Source organism: Protopterus annectens, chromosome 4.part0 (genome assembly GCF_019279795.1).
Source record: "Protopterus annectens isolate FY-2018-M chromosome 4.part0, PAN1.0, whole genome shotgun sequence".
NCBI lineage: Eukaryota > Metazoa > Chordata > Ceratodontiformes > Protopteridae > Protopterus > Protopterus annectens.
This window is the reverse complement of record NC_056733.1, coordinates 189010833-189033093: the sequence shown is the minus strand read 5'-3', so window position 1 is coordinate 189033093 and position 22261 is coordinate 189010833. Positions and strand designations below refer to the sequence as shown.

At 37.4% G+C, this 22261-nt stretch overlaps 1 protein-coding gene across 2 annotated transcripts in view; it reads left to right on the top strand.

Annotated features, from left to right (window-relative positions):
• The window catches only part of TMC8 (transmembrane channel like 8), an 829418-nt gene that overhangs the window by 201704 nt on the left and 605453 nt on the right, over positions 1–22261 (top strand). For both annotated transcript variants that reach the window (XM_044068180.1, XM_044068179.1), the window contains one exon: positions 5428–5571. In XM_044068180.1, the coding sequence (XP_043924115.1) occupies positions 5428–5571 (144 nt within the window). The remainder of the gene's footprint in view (positions 1–5427; positions 5572–22261) is intronic.

Genomic DNA, 22261 nt, shown 5'->3' with positions numbered 1-22261 from the left:
TCCAAGTTAATTAAAACAATGTGTTAGTGCTTTTGGGTTAAGACCCTTCTTCAGGTTTAATAAACTTGGAGTATTTTTATCAGCATGGTGACTCAGATATCTTTCTTGTTCTGCAACTAACTGGTTAGAGGAAAAACAAAATCAAGAACTGGTGCAGCCTAAGAGTTTTGAGCATAATAGTAGTACCCATAAAGGCTTTTCAGCATAGAGAGACAGAATTTCACAGGAGCAAAAGATGCCATACTCTGCATATCTGTCCAGGCTGATTCTTGACATATATAACAAGCTTTTATTCAGCCTTATTCCCACTGCTCACAGTTCATTACAGGCATCAGACATCACAAGTGGGAAAAAGGTTTCTCAGACCACTGACTGATACAAAGCATGAAACAGAGACAGATGAACTTTTAAAGCTTTTTGCCAATTTTGGTTGTGAATTAATGACATTTATTGCCAGGGTTAATAATGCAAGTATTAACAAACTGTTAGATGAGTTGAATGTTTTAAATAATGCAATACTGGATGATTTACTCTTTGAGACAAATGCAGATAAATATGAAGCTGTATTTAACAAGATTGAATGATTTGTTTAAAGTAACCTAGATAAGAAGTGTAAAAAACTGTTTAGAGATGAAAATGACTACCATAAGACGTTAGCCTACCCTTTCCCTAAGCCATATTGTGATGTTAACAATGAATGTAATGAATTTGAGTCTGCTTCTGCGGAACTAAATTTTAATGGAAACACAAATACACATTATGAACAGCGTGGCGACACAAGCGATGGAGAAGGATATAATGAAAATTATAAAAGAACAGAAAAACAAAAAAGGAAAAAAAATATTTTTTTTCCATGAACCCACACTCCGAGAGGGGGAAGGGGCAGAGGCACTGGAAGAGGTTGGGCAGACAGAAAGAGGAACAATTAACCATCAAGCCCAATGCCTGCAAATTACACAGTACCTTGGGAGCTAACATGATAGACACCACACATGGAGAGGTTATGAATATGTTAAATGGATGCAACATTTTTAATTATATGAATGTAAGTTGACAATTTATATTTTGAGCTTTTTAAAAAAGGCTTTAAATTTGTACCGTCAGGAAAAATAGGTACTGTGGAAGTCCTTAGGGAATTACGTCTTTTTGCGAGGAAGTTAAACCTACAGATTTTATTTAAAAACAGTAAAAATGGCATTTCACTCAAAAATACTGGTATTACTATGCATAAGAAAAGTTGTTTTAATCCACCACTGCACCCCCTCCTTTCAGTGTTTGAAAAGTCCTATGTGGAAGACATCCACAACACCTTTAATTGTAAGAAAAAGAGTTTCCATAACATGTCAGTGGAAGAAACACAATTATTAAGAGAATTAAGGGAAAAAGAGGATATTAGGATTATGAAACTCGACAAAGGTTGGGGAGTGGTTTTGTCTGATAGAATGAATTATAATAACGAACCTTTAGAAATTTTCTGTGATACTGACAAATAGCAAAAGACTTCTAGGAATGAAGTATTTATTATGCATAGAAAAATTCCCTCTTACAGGGTGTCTTTAATGAGAACTTATTTGAATTTTTGAAACTAGAACATCATATTATTCCTCTGGCCTTTGGAGTTCCCAAAATTCACAAAAGCATTGACAACCCAGCCTTCAGGGTTATTATAGCAGCCCATAATAGCCCCACATACTCTTTATGGGTATTTGTAGACAGGCTACGTAAGGACTTAATAAAACCAGTTGACTACTTACTAAAGGACTCATGGGACTTTTTAACCAAAATTAAGGCCAGTTGGTTTAGTGATGAGTGCAGCTTCTCAACAGTTGATGTTAAAGACTGGTTTACCTCTATACCCCATTCTGAAGGACTTAATTTTTTTTATGATGCAGTTAGAGAACTAACTCCCTTAAATGACACAATCCTGATTTTTTTGTTGGCTATTATGGAATATATTTTGAATAATAATTGCTTTATGTTTGAAGAAGAATTTTTCAAACAAGTTAAAGGGGTAGCTATGGGTGCGAATTGCGCACCCATATATGCCAGTTTAGTCCTATATATGTGGGAGAAAAAAAAACATGTTTTTGGCTCAAATTTCCCAGAGGACTGGTTAGCCTATTATAGATACCTTGATGATGTCTTTATTTTATGGAAGTCTGTTAGCAAGATAGATGTATTTTTGAATTTTTCTAAATAGTGTTGGTGACACCTTCCTTTTTACAGGAAATGAATCTGAAAACAGTATAGATTTTTTAGATATAACTTTGTTTAAAGATAAAACCCACAGAAGGTTTGGTTTCAAAATTTTTAGAAAGAAAACTTTCTCTAACACTACCTGGATTACCAGAGTACCCACCCAGGACATATGAAGAGAAACATTTTTAAAGAACAGTTGATACGAGCAGCTAGGATATGCTCGGATTTGGATAGGTTTTTGATGTAAGTAAATATTATCATAGACATGTTTAAAGAAAGAGGGTACCTCCAAGATTACCTAATGACAATAGTCCAGAAAGTAAAATCAGGATGGGCTAATAAATACAACCCTCTCCTAAACAATATCATGTCAGCTACACATGATAAAGTATCCAAAAGCAAATCAAACTTCCAAAGCAGTATGGTACTACCCTATGGTACTGGTAGTCAGAAAGTGAAAAGATACTAATAAAAAATTGGATCATCATTAAAAGCAATCTTGATATTCTTGAACACATTGGACAAGTTCCTAGTTTTGTTTATAAGACATCTAAAAACTTAAAATGACTATTAGAGCATGAGTTATTATACCACCAGATACCAGAGAAAGGGGCAACAAAATGTGGGGTATGTCGACAGTGTCCATTTATTATGGAGAACCAGACTGTTGCCTTGGAACATGTACCCTTTAACATTATGTTGAAAAAGGGCAATTGTAGTACCAGGGGTATTGTTTATTTGGCCTTGTGTACCACATGTAGCTATTTCTGTATAGGGAAAAGAGAACATAGCATTAGGAAGCTAATTTATGAACATCTATATGCTATTAATAAAGCCAATACAAATAATGCCCTTTATAAGCATAGTCTAGTTTGTAAAGGTATTAGTACATTCAAATTTGGGATTTTGGATATTCCTAGTTAACAATATAAGAAAAGGTTGGTGGAAACTAGACCTGGAGATCAGAGAACTACATTGGCAGCTAAAATTAGATGCCATGGTACCTCCAGGTATGAACGACAACAGCACTATTGTCCCCTTCTAAAAAAAGTGCTCTTACTTTATAAATATTATTCATAACAGAACATACATTCTTTTATATATATGTTTTTTAAGTCTGATTTGATTTTATGCTTTATAGTTATTCACAGGATGTACCTTTTTCATGCTTGTTTTACTTTACTTAGAATTACTTTTTTATGCTTTGTACCTTTAAGTGCCTCCATACTTAATTATTCTAATTCGTAACAGATTGTTATTTAAGGGTTTCAGTTACTAGTGGTATTTGTTCTATTAAGTCACTTACACCTTGAGACGAAAGTGCTTAATGTTATTAAACAGCTTTACTTGCCTACGAACTTTGGATTTTTTGGATACTATTGGCATTTGCATTAGATGTAGCACAGTCATGTGGGGTCAGTTACTTGCTCAGGATGGCTTTTTATGTTTTCTGACAGCATAGACAGACAGAATTTCACAGGAGCAAAAGATGCCATACTCTGCATATCTGTCCAGGCTGATTCTTGACATATATAACAAGCTTTTGTTCAGCCATATTCCCACTCCTCACAGTTCATTACAGACATCAAACATCACGAGTGGGAAAAATGATTCTCAGACCACTGACTGATACAAAATATGGATAGCTTTGTAGCTTAGAAGAATAAAGCATTGACTATGGCACATGCTTCTGGAGCATTTCTCCCCAGGCCTCAGCTGAAAATGGGCTCTGTCCTAGTCAGACTTTCCCAGTAAACAAGTGTTAAATAAGGAAATAAAAATAAATAAACGTGACCTGACTGCAAATAACTGCTCAGGCACCTGTAGAAGCCGGTTAAGGAGGATGAGATGAGTGGCTGCTGGTAACGCACCCATCTTGAGTGGGCGGGAGGTAATTCTGGTTCACCACAAGGGTTGCACCTAGGGGGAGCCGTAGTTGTTACCTTTTGAAGTTTGAGATTGTTAAGCCAGTGCTGTCAGGGTACATTTACATCATCTAGTCAGGGGAACCTCAGCATGCAGGGATACATTTCCCCTCAGGACACAGCAATGGTAGAGGTTGGAGGAGCTCCTAAAGGGGGATGGGGTGCTCCCAAAGAGAAACTATAGGCACCCCCCCCCCCCCAAGCTGGTCTGCTCCCTACCATCCAATTCTGACTGAGAAATAGAGGAAAGAGTTGAACTCTCAAGCAGGGACAAATTGGACAGCTCTTGCCTAGTTTGCAACTGCCTGGCTCCTGTTCCTCTGCAATGACTGGGCCAGTTGTGTGCCAGTAATGGAGCCATCGAGTGAGGCCCTGAGGAGGAACAAAAATGTGAGGGTTCATCAGGCAGGGAGGAATAATTTATTTATGACAGCAATACAGACAATAGACAAACAGACAGAGGAAGGACTGCTGTCTTGCACATAAGATAATTTCACAAACAAAGATACCTGCCAAAGTAGCCTAATACTTTTCTTTGAGAAAGCTATATGACAAAAGAATTCAATGTTTTCTGTGGATTGAATTTTTGGCAACATGCTGGGCAGTCTGTAAGAGAAAGATATGCCGGACATAACTTTGGCAGCTTAATGTAACCAGCCAACTGACTGGTAGTTATTAAGAAGATAATGCCAGCACCCATCGTCAAACAGAGCAGAGGGACTTTCCAGTCAAGCTAACAGTACATTGTATTATAGCAGCCGCATACAAGCAGTAGTCTAGCAATGTAGAGTGGCATATTGCAGTTTATTGGGATTTATACATACCCCACCATGTACTACAAGGCAAAGCCAAGTGTCTTAACAATATAAGTAGGTAAATTTATTTTTATTTTATTTTATTTTACATTTGTTGACCGGGCTAGTCTAGCTGGATATATGTCCATTTTCAGTAGAGGCCCGGGGAGAAAAGCTCCAAAACAGTATTAATTTAATTGAATAAAGATACAAATCATCTACTTTAAGAAAAACATTATAACACCAAATAATGTCAAAAAACACTTTACCATAGATTTAATTTTAAATGCTCTGTAACTTATACCCTGAACTGTGCCTTATTATGACAGTTCAGCCTCTGGGTCAGGCCTATGAGAAATTCAAGGTATAGCTAGATATGACATAGTGCTCTGAGGGATCCTCATTGAGCCAGACACAAAATGAGCAATTAAAACTCAGATTTTTACTTATCAGTTGTTTATTCATTGATAACCTATGGTATATGTTTATTGACAATTTGTCTTATTTAGCACAACTTGATGATGAAGAATGCTGTGATACATTATTAGAGGATGTTCTGGGTGACATGCAAGATGAAGAAGAAGAAGAGGAAAATATTTCATTACAAAATAAAGAAGAAGAGGAAAATCTTTCATTAATATCAGGATTCAGTGGTAAGTATGCATAAATTATAAATTCAGAAAATACAGAGTATTTATTACAACAGATGGCTGCTAGAATGACCTGCTTTGTGATCATTATCTGATTTTTTATTTTGTGTACTTACGCTGAATTTCTGTTTTTATACACTTTGCTGCAGTGTTATTTTAATTTAAATATCAATTTTTGGAGTTTTGAAAGAACTAGGTTATGGCAGAAAGCAAACACTTTGTTTCCTTCTGTCAGATAGGAGTCTTAATTGTACATAAACTGTGAGAGGAGCTGGAAATCAGTCTTTTTATTGATGGTAAAAATAGTTTGAGAGTGAGTTGCCAGAAGAAACTGTTGGGTGAGTGTCTGATTTTCATAGGTTCATAGGTATATGCTAGGCTAATGACCACCAGGGCCGTTATATGCCAAACTATGCAATCTGACCCAGTTGTGTCCCTGTGTATCATGGGGTGTTTATTAGGAGGGGGTATGCTAGTTAGAAAGTTTCTAGAGGTTATGTGCAGGGGTATATTAGTTTGGGCATTACTGTCTACCTCTGTCTTGTCAAAGTTATTCTTAAATAGGGTTAGGGACAGACTCTGCTTCACATGGATGCGAAGTCTGTCCCAGAGCATGGGGATCCTTTGAGACACATAGCTGTCTCGCCAATATGTCTTATTTATGTCACAAGCAAATTTTAAATCCTTGGATTCAGTGGTTCTGATGCTATTCATTTTGTGGATGTGCAAATGATCCATCAGAGTTGAATCCGAGGATTCCTTGTATGGCAGGCATATATTGCCTCTCAGTAACTTGTAGGAGACAGAGTATAGAGAAAGAGCTTTAAAGCAATCCATAATGGGCAATGTGTTTGCACCCTGAATTCTACTGGTAAGGAACCTTTGTTGGCATTCCATCTGCTGCATATTTCTGGCCAGGTACATGCCAAAGTGGGTATTGTACTCAATGAAGGGTCTGATAAGGGCCAAATAAACTGGCATTATGACTTTCTTGGATTTGGATGCTATGCCCTTACTAAAAGCTGGGTGACATAGAATGATTTTCTTTCTGTCTTGGTCACAAGTTAGTCAAAGGCCAGATTACTGTCTACATATACTGCCAGATCTGTGATTACGATGTCAACACTTGGGGGTGTCTTATTGATGGAGTAATTAGCCTGGGGGCGGCAGCTTGTCCAAAAGGCAGTATAATGCTTTTCTTGACATTGAGTTTTACTCTATGATTTTGGCACCAGTCATTTATCTGTGTTTGACACTCTTGTAAGATGCCTGTGTCATGGGATATCGATGATAGCTCCTAATTTGCAGACATCTGTGAACTTGGTCAGATAAAGAACCTTGACGTTAGCCTTTACCTCTAAGAAGTAGTTGCCAAATAGAAGCACTCCTAGCATGGAGCCATGAGGTACCCTGCTGGTGAGTCGTCTCTTAGTGGAGGTGATATTACTACCAGTCCTGAATTCCTGGGTCCTGTCTGTGAGCCAGCTGACAATCAAGCAAGGTGTGTAGGAGTTTATGCCCAGTACGGTGAGTTTGTCAACTATACCCGAGTGCGGTATTATATCAAATGCCTTATCAAGGTCCAGGACCTTTTCAAGAAGTCCATCACATTTAGTAGCCATGATCTTCCCTTGACAAAGCCAAACTGGGTTAGGTCTAGTGTTTGAAGGTTGCCTATATCTTTATTGATAATTTCCATAATTCATTCCACAGTTTTGCATTTTAGACAAGTCAGACTAATATGGCCGTAGTTTCTGGGGCTGGCTGATGGTCCAACCTTGTGAAATGGGCTAACTGTTGTGACCCTCCATTCTCATGCTACAAAGCCTGGTTTGAGGCTATAGTTGAAAAGTGACTCAAGTGGCCCTGATAAGTCATGTTTCAAGCTATTTAGGAGGCCACCCTGAGATGTTGTCAGAGCCTATTGAGGCTGTTTTTTGGCCTTAGGAGATGTCAGAAGGACCTGCTTCCTGTTAATAATTGGGGGGTATGCTAGTAGGTATTACATGGGGGAGGCAGAGTAAGTGGGAGGTTTGAACTTAATTTGCCAGTCAACACGTTTGCTATATTGTGCTGCTCAGTGAAGATGGCAGTGTTGACCACCCGTTCAGTGCACTGATGTGTGCTGCCTTTGAACTTTTGAACTTAGCTGTAAAAGGTCTTGTGGTTGTCTTTAGCCTGTGAGGCTGTCTTGACCTCATAATTGGCCTTGTTGGACTTAATTAGTCCTCTTAGTTTCCTGTTTAGCTTAATTAGAGAACTCCTATCAATATGGGAGTTACTCCTCTTGATTTTAGCCATGACCTTTGTTTTTAGAGTTTATTTTGGACCTACTTTTACTAAGTGCAGTAGCTTCTATACAGCCATTTACATGGTTGTAGAACTTCTCTGTGAATGATTCCGCATAGGTTGCTGTGAACTTGAAGTTGGAAGGGGCATTGACTTTTCACAAAGTATCACTTAATAGGATGTACTTTGCTTTGGAATAATCCCTAACTGTTACAGGGTTTGCTTGGGTCACCAAGTTGATTTTTATTTTGAAGGAGTCAGCTTTGTGGCCTGACCTCACCAATGAGAATATGACAATGGGAGTTGGGGTACAGCTCTCTTCCAAACTGGTGAGTACCGGGTCTAGTACGTTTGAACATCTCGTGGGTGTGCCCATTATCTGGTCAAAGGTACTTATGTTAATAAAGTGCAAGAATCATTTTGCCTTCGAGTATAAGGCAGTGTATGTTTCCCTGTCTATAAAGGGATAGTTGAAGTTTCCCATCAATAAGGTATTTGTTTTAATGGTGAGTATTTCCGGTAAGCCTAAGTATGAGCCATGGGATTCTAGGGACCAAAAGGATGACCTATAGGATGCTAGGATATGGTATGGGATGCTTGTTGCAAATAGAGATTGAGACTCCTCCACCTTTTGTCCCTATCTGTGCAGCTGATAGCCTAAATGTGTGGAAAACACTTAAGCCTTGCACTACTGATATACTTATAATGGATTTAAACAAGGTCTTGGTAACAGCACAGATGTATTTATATTCTCCAGAGTGAGGAGAGTTTGCAGGGTGTGGAGTTTCCTCTTTAGGCTTCTAGCATTGAGCTGTAACACCTTTAGGTTTCTTTGGGTTTTATTTGCAATGTCAGTAAGCTGGTCAATTTGGCATTGTCTAAAAAAGGATCTAAGGGGTGGATAATGTTTAGGCCAATTTTCAGAAGCATATGGGGAGACGGGCAGACCATGGAAAGACACCAGTAACTTAGCCAATTACTGAAGTCAATCACCTTTTGCTCATAATATGGCATCATCCTAGGTGAAGGTAGAATGCTGCTAAGTGCAAGGTACATAACGGTCTGAGACACATATTCAGAGAGATCAACAATATCTTTCTTCATATAGTCCAGAGAGTATTTCTCAAGTCATTAATGACCACATGGACTTTGACAGAATTATAGTGATACTTGCGGTGTAGTGATTTTAGTCTGCATGTAACATGGTGGATCCTGGCTCCAGATAAGCAACTAACTATTATCTTATCCTTGTTCATTCTAGTGAGTATAATATCTGTGTGTCATACAATGGGATCCCCTATGACAAGAGTCCTGGGTAATTTGTTGGTTTACCTTACTGGCTTTGCTCTTCAGGTTCCACTGGGTGTAGGCGTATGTGTGGTATTTGGTGTTGCTTTTGGAGAGGGCTTTAGAGATTGCTGAGGATAGGTGTTGCCATTGATAGGCTCAGGAAGTCTTTGAGGTTTGATAAGATTGCATTTTAATGCCTTAGCATTGGTTGGTCTGTGTGTGTGATAGACACTATGTTTGATGGATGTAGTGTGCGTGTGTGTGTGTGTGTGTGTGTGTGTGTGTGTGTGTGTGTGTGTGTGTGTGTGTGTTCTTGACAACCTTGTTTGTATGTGAAATTTTTGCCTCCGGTGAAATTGTGTATGTGCATTTCTCACATACTGTGTTTGTTTGTTTAAGGATTAAATGGTGGTCTGTGAACATGAGAAAATTGCTGCTTTGTTTCAGGATGCCCATATCTACCAAGCTGTTGACAGAGACATTTGAAAGTTGGATATCCATGTTGTGCATACCTGTACTTGGGTGGGCTTCTGTAGGTTGTAGACTGGGTAATACAGAGGTCTCCTTGGGTGGTGTATGGTGTTTGGCATCAGACCAGGTTAGATTGGGCTAAGATTTGATAGTTGTGCTGTTTAATGTGTAAACGAACTGCTCTAAGCTTGTCTCCATTCAGTGGCTTTGCTTACAGTTACAGCTTTCAGTTCTAAGGGACATTTTATAGATAAAAATTACTTTCTGATCATTTGTGTCTGTACAAGGTACTGCTACACTCTTGATGTAATATCACCATGAAAGCTTGTGAGGGTAATGTTACAACAAAACAATGTAAACAAACGACCTTGACAAGGCAGTTTCAAGTATTAGGGACTTTTAGAATGATTTAAAGGCAAAATCAACAAATAAAGCAAAAGTAAAGCAGTAGCACTCTAAACAGTTAACTGATGTGCAAAACAAAATACATCTCTTATTTGTCAAGGATGGAGCTGGATAAACTGAAGACACCTTCAGAGCCAAGCAGATGTGAGCTCTTGGAGAATGAGCAGGAGACAATGTTAGTAAGAGACCTTTACTCAAGTGCAATACTGCTTTGCTGAGTGGGCACTTAATGTTATGGATATATGGAAAATATTTGGTGGGAAAGTACTTAAATATGTTACACAATAGGTGATACAATGAAACAGGGGGGAAATGGACTTTGGAAGTCAGATTACCATAATGGGTAGAAGCCAGACACAGCCATTTAAATTCACAGCAAGTGAAGGCTGGAGAAAAAAATTCAAACTACAGCTCTCGTCCTATGGTTAGACTTTGCGAAATGTTTTGCTTAATGTCTCAATGGGAGGTGGGAGAGACTCAAAGAACAAGTGAAAAAACAGTAGCAAGGTAAACAGAAAGGCACTGGAATACAACTTTAAGCAGGTATATACAGCTATAAAATGTACTGAAGCATAAATCCTGGAGCAGAATTCACAGTATTTCCACTACAGCAATCTTACACCAGATTATGAAGAAATGTACTAGTAATGCTATAATAAATAACTAAATGAGGCTTAAATCTGAGAGCAGATCACAGCCATGCCACAACTGTGAAAGAAATTACAAGATTGATTGAGGCCTCAGACTTTGTTAAAATAAAAAAAAATAAAAATAATTCTACTTATGGAAATATAAGTGCAGTATAATGTATTATCAATGTTAAAATATTTCTGCTGCCCCTGTCCCTAACTCACCACCCACTGAATTCTCAGGAAACAGCTGGATGTGCGGCACATAATTTTAGCTTGTAAGAAGCCCTGCAAGCCTAAAATGTACTAATTGCTAAAGTTGCTTTCATCTTGCTATTGCTCTAGTCTCTAACTTGCCACCCCACTGAATCTCAGGACACAGCTGGATTTGCAGTGCAGAATTTTGGCTTGTAAAGAGCTCTGCAAGCCTAAAACTTGCTAATTGCTAAAGTTGTCTTCACCTTGCTACTACCATCATCCCTTACTTGCCACCGCACTGAATTCTCAGGACACAACTGGACACGTGGCACTTTCAACGTAGGAGCCCTGCAAGCCTAAAACTTACTAATTGCAAAAATACTTAGCGCACTGTAACTGGTTCAACTGTACACCATCCTTATTAATTGCAATGGCTCCCTGTACATCACCACACTATTCTCTTATCTCTCGTTCCCTCCCCTTACACTAGTAACTTCCTAGCTTCTTTTACTTAGTGTATAGTCGTTTCTGTACCAAAGCCGTAGCTTTTTGTCTGTGTACTAGGTGCTCACACACACACACACCCAGCAGTTAACTTCATCGGACCTTTCCCTGTACCCTTATTTTTCTCTTTCTTTTTTTCTTTCCTCTAACATCTTAAGTCTACACTTTGACATTGCTTCCTGCATCCCACCTATTATGTCAGCCTAACCCTTTGCTTTCAATTATTTTAACCTTTTGTGGTCAGCCTTGACAAGGACTCCATTGCCTGGCTTGTAAACTAATTATATGATATCTCCTAAAATTCTGTGAATAGCTATTAAAAATATGCTGATAGGTTTTGGCATGGATCTTCGACCAGGCGCAGTCCCACATTGTTCACCCTTGCTTTGTTTGGGGCTCACTCCGCTCCCCTACCCCATTCCCACCCACCCCCATTATCCCTACCCTTGTACTTAACCTCTGAACACACCTCCCTCCATAATCCATCAATCAATACAGTCATACCATTAACTGTTAATTAGTATTGCACTTTATCCTAACACCCCACCCTTACTCCTCACAACTGCATCAGACCAGTATTTCTTCAGTTCACCTAGTCAGTTAGAATCCCTATATCAACTATACACACAATGTTATTTCAACACTTTACATTAGGGACTTTGCTCACTACAACACAACTTTATACATCCTATCATAATCAACATGTTATCACCATCCACTCTCCTACCAGCTCACTCATAGTCCCACCCCATACCACTGTAACTAGCTTTACTATTTCACCTCACCTTTACAATAACATTACTATTGAACTCTTTTCTTACAAATACATTAATTCACATAAAATTCCAATCCTTTTACTCAAATCTGCTAGATAGTTATCCAACTTACTGACCTTTTTCTAATTAATTCAGCCCATATTAAACAAAGAGGGACATAAATCCTAATCCAAGCCCTCAACTTCCACAACAAATACCCCAATCTTGTTACATCCCAGTCACACCAAACATGACATACCTCCCTCACATCAACACAGGCCTCCTTAGCAGGAACATGAACTTGAGAAGCATACTAATTTCATGGACCCCTCTCCCAATACTCTCCAGATATAGCAATACTAACATAAACCTGGCTAAAGCCACACATAAAAGACTCTGATATCCTAACTCCTGGGTGCAACATTCATAGGTTTGATAAAACTCACAAGAAAGGTGGTGGCATTGTCATAATGTTCAAAGATAACCTCAAATTGGAATGACTGGCTAGTAACCCCCCCCCCAGACCCCAAATACTGTGAAATTTTAATTTCATATCTACAAATAAATCAAAAGAAACACATCATTATCATAGCCGTTTACATACCCCAAAGTAACAAACCATCAGCCATTGAAGACCTACTTTGTGGGTGTGTTTCCACATACAGTCAGGAAATCATAATACTGGGAGATTTCAACCTTGACTGGTGAACCTGCTCCTCAAACAATCCCACCAGTTTTATTAACCTTCACGGTTTCTGTCAAATGATTCAATCCCCCCACTAGGATGGACAAGCACAGTAAATACAATCTGTACTGGACTGGATTTTTACTAACAAACCCATCCTCTGCCATCAATCTGACTGTCTTCCTGACAGCCTAAGTGACCACCTACCCACTTACTTACATAGGCAGCGTACGTGCTCTCCCAAAAGCATTGTCTATAAATATATATGCATCAAACAAAAATTTTCACCTGAAGTCTTTAAAACTCTTCTGCAAAACTGCAACTGGTCTCCCCTAAAACACCTCCACCTAGACTCAGCTATGCAATATTTCAATGACAAATTAGTCAGTGTCCTAAACAGCCTAGCCCCCCCAAAGAAAAATCCACACCAAATCTAAACATGTATCATTCTCTGAACTCTGGCCTTATCACCCTCGCCTGACCTACCCACTCAGCTAGCTGGTTAGGCATATTCTTCTGTAGATCATTGTACCTGTGTCAGCTCACCTGATTTCTGCCAGATGGCTATTTTATTCCAGTCTGACTCTTTTATTCAGGCCTTAATCTTAACCAGGTATGAATAACTCAGAAGTCAGAGCATAATTTTGGTCTCTTTGTCAGACTAGCTTTGAGTTTCTTTGTACATTCCTTCTGCAGTATAGCATCAGTATTAATGCTTCTTTTAGGGCTTTTTTATTTCTGAAGAAATACATATTCTTACCTATATCAGTGCCACCTTTTAGTAAATATTGACTGATTTGAGATGATAAGGTATGCCAAGTGATGTTGGAGGGCAGGGATTATGTTTCATGGTTGTGCAAACTCACATGCATATGACTCCGTTTTGCCTTTTCTAAGCATTGTCAGCTTAAAAAATAAGTGAGGCTATCAACATGTTTTCTCAGCCTTCTGGGAATTGGTGGGGACTGCTGCAGACTCTGACACTATCCCCAACACAATCACAAGAACCCGAGGTTGTGTTCATGACTTCCTGAGGCCTAGTTAAGTGGTTAAATTGCATTACACATTTGAGTATTACTGTGATTCATAGACATAAGCCTAAAAATGCTAATTTGCATGCAGAACATGTAAATGACTCTGAACTTCTGTCAGTAGGTTTAACACCACCATATTAACTTGTGATTACTCAAGATGGCAGCAAATAACTTAGGGAGCCAATAACTTTTTAAAGTAAGTAATAATTAATTGAAATATTGCAAATTCATATGAAACAGCTCAAAAGAGTGTTAGATTACTGTTTACTTGAAGATATGTTTGCTTTACTGATATGATGGATAGATAAGGATGACTTAAGTGAATACTGTAAAACTAGTAATGAATTACAGCAGCAATGGAAATGCATAATAATCACTAAGAAAGATACATTATTTTGTTATCATTTAGTGATTGCGCACACAATAGAAATACAGTGACTTAATTGTGAAGTAGTGATTTATCCAGGAAGTTTTGTTGGCTTAACATAGATGCGACTTTACTGGGAGATTTCTGACTGTCAGTACTTAATGAAAAATGACAGTGTTATGAATACAAGGTTGTGTGAGGGGAGGGATGGATCTGTTAACAACCTGATTGCCTTACTATTGTGAATGTATTCATGATGGTGCAAATTAGTGCAACACAACCTTACATGGCTGGATTGAGACTCTGCATGTGTATTTAATCATGGATTTTGCATCACCTAACAATTTTTCTGTGATGGTGGCAGGTATGCTTTAATTGTCATGCTGTTTGACTGATGATTATATCAAAAGTATTTTTGTGTAAGGTTGTGACATATTATTTTACATGCAGTAATGATGCAAAACTAAGTATCAAGACAGAGAAATTATATATTTAGCCATTAAGAAAACTGTATTCTCAGGGTAGTCCTTAGGGTATATGACAAATGTCTTTTTGGAAAAGGAGGCCCAAACAAGCTGAGAGGACAAAGACATGGAATCAAGTGATTACAGCTATTAATGCTGTCAAGTGGAAGAAACTGCACATTAACACAGTGCAAGAAGAGGCCAAATTATAAGATAGGACATGCTAGAGTCAAGGCAAGGCAGAATGCAATTGCCCATACCAGTATTGGGGGGGGGGGTGGCTCCACCACTTATCCCTTAATACTAGATGTGGAATACTGCCTCTATATTCATGGGGATGACTGAGACACAGAAGATGATGGGAATGGAATGCTCACAGGTGGTGTGGATACTGACTATTGCTAATGTCAGAAGCAACCTGCTCAAGAAGGTTAGTTCAAATATTTATATGGGAAATTGAATGTTGACAAAGGATGATTACCATTACCAAATGACAGTTACTATTAACATGTGAACCCCCTACTTCTGCAGATAATGCAAACTAATTTAAAATATAACTTGAACTTCATTTATCAAATTAATGGATTTATTCCTGCATGTCTCCATGATAAATGCCACTGTTATCTTCAGCTTCCCATATCATCAGTCCATTTCTCTTAATTTAGAGTCCTTTGCCCCAGAATCAGTGTTCACCAGTACATGAACAGTTTTACCAGTATCTCCCAGCTGTATACATTGTTTTGTGGCACTGCTCACCGTCCACCTCTAAAATTCTAATATAAACCTTATATGTATAATTTTCTCTGACCCTACTTTATACCTCACTTCTTAATTACAATATTAACATTTTCTGCTCTACTTTGTTCCTTCCCTCACTTCCATTTCTTTGAATTTCTAAGCACTAATCACATGATCTGTTATCTATTTGAACAACCCACTAATATACCTCTTCAAATGCTCAGTGTTCAACATCTACTAATATATAAGTATCTTTGATACTGTAACAGTTGCCTCTACTTTCATATTTATTTATTTATTTTATTTTACATTTGTTTACCGGGGGTTTATATTGTAACACCGAAGAGGCATTTAAGTGAACGCCTGTTTGTCAACACGTAAAGACCGAACACACTAAAGCGCGAATGGTCTAAACAGCAAATTCTTTCCCTGGGAAAGAATTCACTTGCACAAACACTCACACACTTACAAACATAACTACATGGGGACTTCGCCCCCACACCCCCCTAACTAGATATACCAACTCCGAGATTGCACTACAGTGGAGAAAAGGGCAACACTGTATAGTTGGCCAACTACATATTTGATTTGTAAAGTATTTATCGAATCGTTTAAATGTGTTTCGATAAATACGTGTTGCTCATTTGGTGTTCAGTATTACAATGTTTCGACATTGTAATATAGACCCATTTACCGGGAAAGTCTGACTGGAATAAGACTAATTTTCAGTGGAGGCCCAAGGAGAAAAGCTTCACATATTGAGATTATACAAAACTTATATAAGAAATTATAGAAAACATATACAAGAAATTATACAAAAATATGCAAGACATACAGTACACCAGAAGTTACATTCTATGCTATTATAGCTGACATTTGTATTATACATATCATCTGATAACTCCTTATTGTAGTATAAACACTGTAGTTTCTCAAAGTAAGCTAGGAAGGTTTTGTAGGGGGGTATTGGATAGAAAGGGATGAGGTCAGAGACTATTTAGACATGAAAGAGAGCGTAGATTATGAGGTGGTCAGGAAGAAGAAAAAGTATGACCAGAAACTATTAAAACTAGTTAGCCCGGAGTAGTACAGGAACAAAGCCAGGTGTCATTAAGATAGTTTTTAAGAATCTTTTTGAATTAGTTGGTATTTGTGTTGGTTTGGATGCTGTGAGGTAGTGAATTCCACCTTATTGCTACATGATGAGAAAATAGGGAGTCACCTGCTGTATTAGTGGATTTGGACACTTGTAGTAGAGATTAATTTGTTGAGCGAAGACTTCTATTTGTGGTATGGCACTGGAGAATATTTAGAAAGGCAGGGTTTTTTCAGGTTGATATACTAGTTTGTGTGCTAAGGTTAACTGGTTATTGGATAGAAGTTGTGGGAGTTCTGTTTTTTTTAAAGACAGTGGTGGGTGTGATGTGGGCAGTCAGCTCCAAATTTAGCTATTTTAGTACAGCATGTTTCAAGTTTAATTAAATCTGCTTTTTTAAAGTTGGTGAGAATTGGGGAAGTATACAGAAGTGTTGATAGAAGATGGGTTCTAGCAATGGCAACCCTAGAGGTGTTAGATAATTTTTATTTCTGTAAAGAGTACCCATTTTTTTGTGAAATTTCTTAATTGTTTGTGCTATATGTAGGTCAAATCTTAGGTTGTTATCTATTATTACCCCTAGTAGTTTTGTTTGTGAATCAGCATTAATTTTAGCATTATTCCTAGCTGTAACATCGAAGGTATGGGGGGGGGGCTCCTGTGGGTTGGAAGATCATGAGTTTTATTTTATTGGGGTTGAGTATGAGCTGATAGTTTGAGAGCCATAGCTCTGTATCTGAGAATGATTTTTATATCATGGAGGTGTTGTAGGTTATTAGCAGCACACATAAGTGTTGTTTCATCTGCATATTGGATAGTTGAAGCCAGTGGGGCAGCACTATGGAGGTTGTTTGTAAAAATAGTAGAGTAGCAGCCTAAGAATTGAGCCTTGAGGTGCTGCTAGTGTGATGGGAAGGGGGGATAGGATATTAAGCCATTTTACAGATTGTTGGCGGTCCAGTAGATAGCTTCAGTACCACTGAAGTGCAGAGGGGCTGAGGTTCAGTTTGGAGAATGTATTTAATAGTTTGGGGTGGGAGACTGTATCAAAGGCCTTGGAGATATCTAGAAAGACAGCAGAGACTATTTTACCATTTTTTCTGAGTTGGTTGATGGTATTGGTGAAACTGAGGAGTACAGTTATGGTACTATGATGGGGTCTAAAGCCTTGTTGACATATTGCTAGCATGTTGTTGAAGGTAAGATAAAGAATCAGTTGGGAGTGGATACATCTCTCAAGGAGTTTAGATAGTGGAGAGAGAATCGTGATTGGTCTGTAGTTGGTCAGCTCTGTGGAATTTCCACCTTTGTGTAAGGGGATAATGTGTGTGATTTTCCATATTGCTGTGACATGTTGTTCTATTATGGACCTGTTAGTAAAGATTGACACTGGTTAAAATATAGCTTCAGCTGCTAGTTTTAAATATTCAGCTGGTAGCTTGTCAGCTGCTGTTGAAGAGGGTTTGAGTTTTTTGAGAAGTTTCTTAATGGTAACTGTGGGAACAGGCTGAAAGGAGAAGAAGATGTAATTAATATTAAGAGGTTTGGAGGCTAGTGATGATTCTGTGGAATTACTTTTGATTAGAGATAGTACACTTTCAGTGAATTATTTATTGAATTCTTCTGCAGTGGTGGTAAGAGCATATGGTAAGCTGGGGGAAAGGGTAGTGGAATGTCCTGGGTGGAGAGTGGCATTTATGGTATTCCAAAATTTTAGGGGGTTATGCTGGTGTTTATGTTGCAGGTTATAGTAGAAGTTCTTTTTATCTAGGTTGATTTGGTGTTTAGTAATGCAGAAAAGCAGGCCAAACAAAGGCTTCTACACTCCAAAATGCTTTTATTCCACATAATACAGCTAAAAACTGCTTCAGCCAAATGCAGTACATAAAAAGACAACACAGTAGTTAAATGTAATCCAAAAAGATAAGTGCTTTCTTCCCATGAACATATAAAAAGAAACTTCATTAGATAAATGAACAAACTGTCATTAAGCTTCTTAAATGCTCTTAAACCAATCACAGCAAAAATTCAGCACACACCGTTTTTGCATCAGTTAGCCTGATATAAACCAAGTGTAGTAAAAAGCATAGTAAAAGAAGGCATAATAAAATAAACACACCCCACTTGGGATTGAACCTAGGACCTTCGGCATGTAAAGCAGATATAATAACCACTGCACTACTCCATTCATAAAACGAATGTAACAGTGTTATTATGCACAGTAGTAACATCCTAAGGCTAAAATTAAACTAAAGAGAAAAAATATATATTTTATCTGTTTATAGCTCTTAATTTAAGCAGACATTTTATATTCTCTGCATCATTTAGCCCTGGTCAAAATCATGCATTTAAATGTAGCTACCAGAGCAATTCTGATTTCTCAAGTAAAAGGGGCCAGGCACCTCCACATTCTGACATTATTAAAGTTTGTAAAACAACAAATTATGAAAGCATGTCCAGGACTAACAATAATATGCCTTGCTAAAGCATTTGTTTCTTTCATTAGATGAATGTCACTAAGGTGCTCACTCATTCTGTTTTTTAATTTGCATTCAGATTTCCCTACATAAAAACATGAACAATGAGAACAAATAGCACAATATACTATCTTACTAGTATTACAATTAGGTCTACCCTTAATGCTCACCTTATCTTTATTAATGAATATCTCACTAGTTCAAGAATATAGTGACAAGATACACATGAACCACATTTATGCATACAACCTATTTTACAACTAGGCACAATGTGTTCAAAAGCTGATTTTAAATTGTGTCCTTTTTTGTGGACAAAAATGGGGGAACCACCCAAACGGTCCCTTAGGGTATTTTCTCTCTGCAAAATTTCCCAGTTCTTATAGAGAATATTCCTAATGATATAACTGTCATTATTAATGTGGTAAGAAAAGCGTGAGACTTTTTTTTTTATTATTATTACTAATTGTTTCATCATTATAATTTATAGTAGGAATAATAACATTATTACTATCCATTGATGAAACACAAGAAACCACCTCAGTCATATCAGTAGGGACCATCCTATAGGCTTATCACCCCAAAGGGGTCTAAAATACTTCCTAGCTCTTTTTTCAATAACTTCCTGACATAAATCATTAATCATCAGGTCAGGATACCCTCTATGTAAGAACATATTTTTCATTTTATCAACCTCATTTAAAAATGATGACCAAGTAGTACCTATCCTCACCACTCTAATTGTCCTTTGACAAATGCTCGCTTTTGTGTATAAAGATGGTTACTACTAAAATGTAAGAAAGTATTGGAATATGTCATTTTCCGATAAATTTCGGCTACAGATCTATTATTGAAGATGTCCTTGATGTTAAGAACATCTAGGTAAACTGTTTGGTCTGTATTAACATCTGTACAGTGGAACATATGATCGTAGTTCACAGAATGAGCTTAATATAACATATTCTAGAATTAGACGTTTCTTACAGGACTTCTTTATTGATGGGTCTATTTCCGTGGACAAGTATAATTACTTGTCAGTATTATACCCGGTTATGCCTACAATTTTTGGATTACTAAAAATTCACAAAGACCTGAACCAGCCTCCTATGCGATCAATAGTTGATGCAAGAGGGTCTATCACTCACCCACTAGCTAAATTCTTGCATACTAAGTTAAAAGATGTAGTTAGGAGTGAGTCACATTTGTGTATAGACTCTTGGGATTTTTTAAGGAGATTGGATACATCACATTTGTGTATAGACTCATGGGATTTTTTTTAAGGGGATTGGATACAGTAACTTTTGATTCAGATTATTTGTTTATCACCATTGATGTCAAAGATCTGTATTCAGTCATACCCCACAATGTTGGTGAAGACTGGTTCTGTAAATACCTCAGGCTTAAGGGTATAGGTCAACAGCAGATTAACACTTTTGAACAACTGTTAGTTATGGTGAAAAAGTCAAATTTTATTCTGTTTAATAAGGAGCTATAACATCAGAAAGAGGGGGTAGCTATGGGGTCCTCATGTGGCGGTTTATATGCCAACATAGTGATGCTTGAGTGTGAGAGAAGATTTCTTTTTCCATCTGATTGGTACACCTACTGTGTGTCATGTACCCGCTTTTTGGACAATATTTTTATTTTATGGAAGGGCCCTAGTACAGCTGTTGTTGATTTTATTGAATACATCAATAACACTACATTGTTTCTGAAATTTACCCATACTGTTAATACAGACCAAATAGCTTACCTAGATGTTCTTATCATCAAGGACATCCTTAATAATAGATTTGTAGCCGAAATTTATCAGAAAATGACAAATTCCAATACCTTCTTATGTTTTAGTAGTAACCATCATTATACACAAAAGCGAGCATTTGTCAAAAGACAATTTGTTAAAGCGGCGAGGATGGTTACTACTTGGTCACCCTTTTTAAATGAGGTTGATAAAATGAAAAATATGTTCTTACATTGAGGGTATCCTGACCTGATGGTTAATGATTTACTTTAGGAAGTTATTGAAAAAAGAGCTAGGGGGTATTTTAGACCCATTTGGGGTGATAAGTTTAATAGGGTTGTCCCTACTGATATGACTGAGGTGGATTCTTGTGTTTCATCAATGGATAGTAATAATGTTATTGTTCCTACTATAAATAATAATGATGAAACAATGAGTAATAATAATCAAAACATTTCTCACGCTTTTCTTACCACATTAGTAATGACAGTTATATGATTAGGAATATTCTCTATAAGAACTGGGAAATTTTGCGGAGAGAAAATATCCTGGGTGGTTCCCCCATTTTTGTCTAGTGAGATATTTATTAATAAATATAAGGTGAGCATTAAGGGTAGACCTAATTGTAATACTAGTAAGATAGTATATTCTGCTATTTATTCTCATTGTTCATGTTTTTATGTAGGGAAATTTGAACACAAATTAAAAAACAGAATGAGTGAGTACCTTAGTGACATTCGTCTAATGAAAGAAACGTTTTAGCAAGGCATATTATTGCTAGCCCTGGGCATGCTTTCAAATTTGTTGTTTTACAGACTTTAATAATGTTAGAATATGGAGGTGCTTGGCCCCTTTTACTTGAGAAATCAGAATTGCTCTGGCAGCTATGTTTAAATGCATGATATTGGCCAGGGCTAAATGATGCAGAGAATATAAAATGTCTGTTTAAATTAATAGCTTTAAACAGATAAAATGTATTTTTTCTCTTTAGTTGAATTTTAGCCTTAGGATGTTACCATTGTGTATAACACTGTTACATTATTTTTATGAATGGAGTAGTGTAGTGGTTATTACATTTGTTTTACATGCAAAAGGTCCTGGGTTCAATCCACAGTGGGGTGTGTTTCTTTTATTTTGCCTTTTTTTACTATACCTTCTTTTACTATGCTTTTTACTACACTTGGTTTATGTCAGGCTAATTGATGCAAAAAGGTTGTGTGCTGAACTTTTGCTGTGATTGGTTTAAGAGCATTTAATAAGCTTAATGACAGTTTATTCACTTATTTGATGATGTTCCTTTTTATATGTTAGTGGGACGAAAGCGCTTATCTTTTTGGATTACTTTTAACGACTGTGTTGCCTTTTCATGTACTGCATTTGGCTGAAGCAGTTCTTAGCTGTACTATGTGGAATAAAAGCATTTTGGAGTGTGGAAGCCTTTTTTGCCCTGCTTTTTTGGATTACTAGTGCTAGTTTGGTGTTCTTGTTTGATTTGGTGTTTAGCCTTGTTTCTAATTTGCTATAATGTGATGCAGTTGATTTGAGCTTTACAG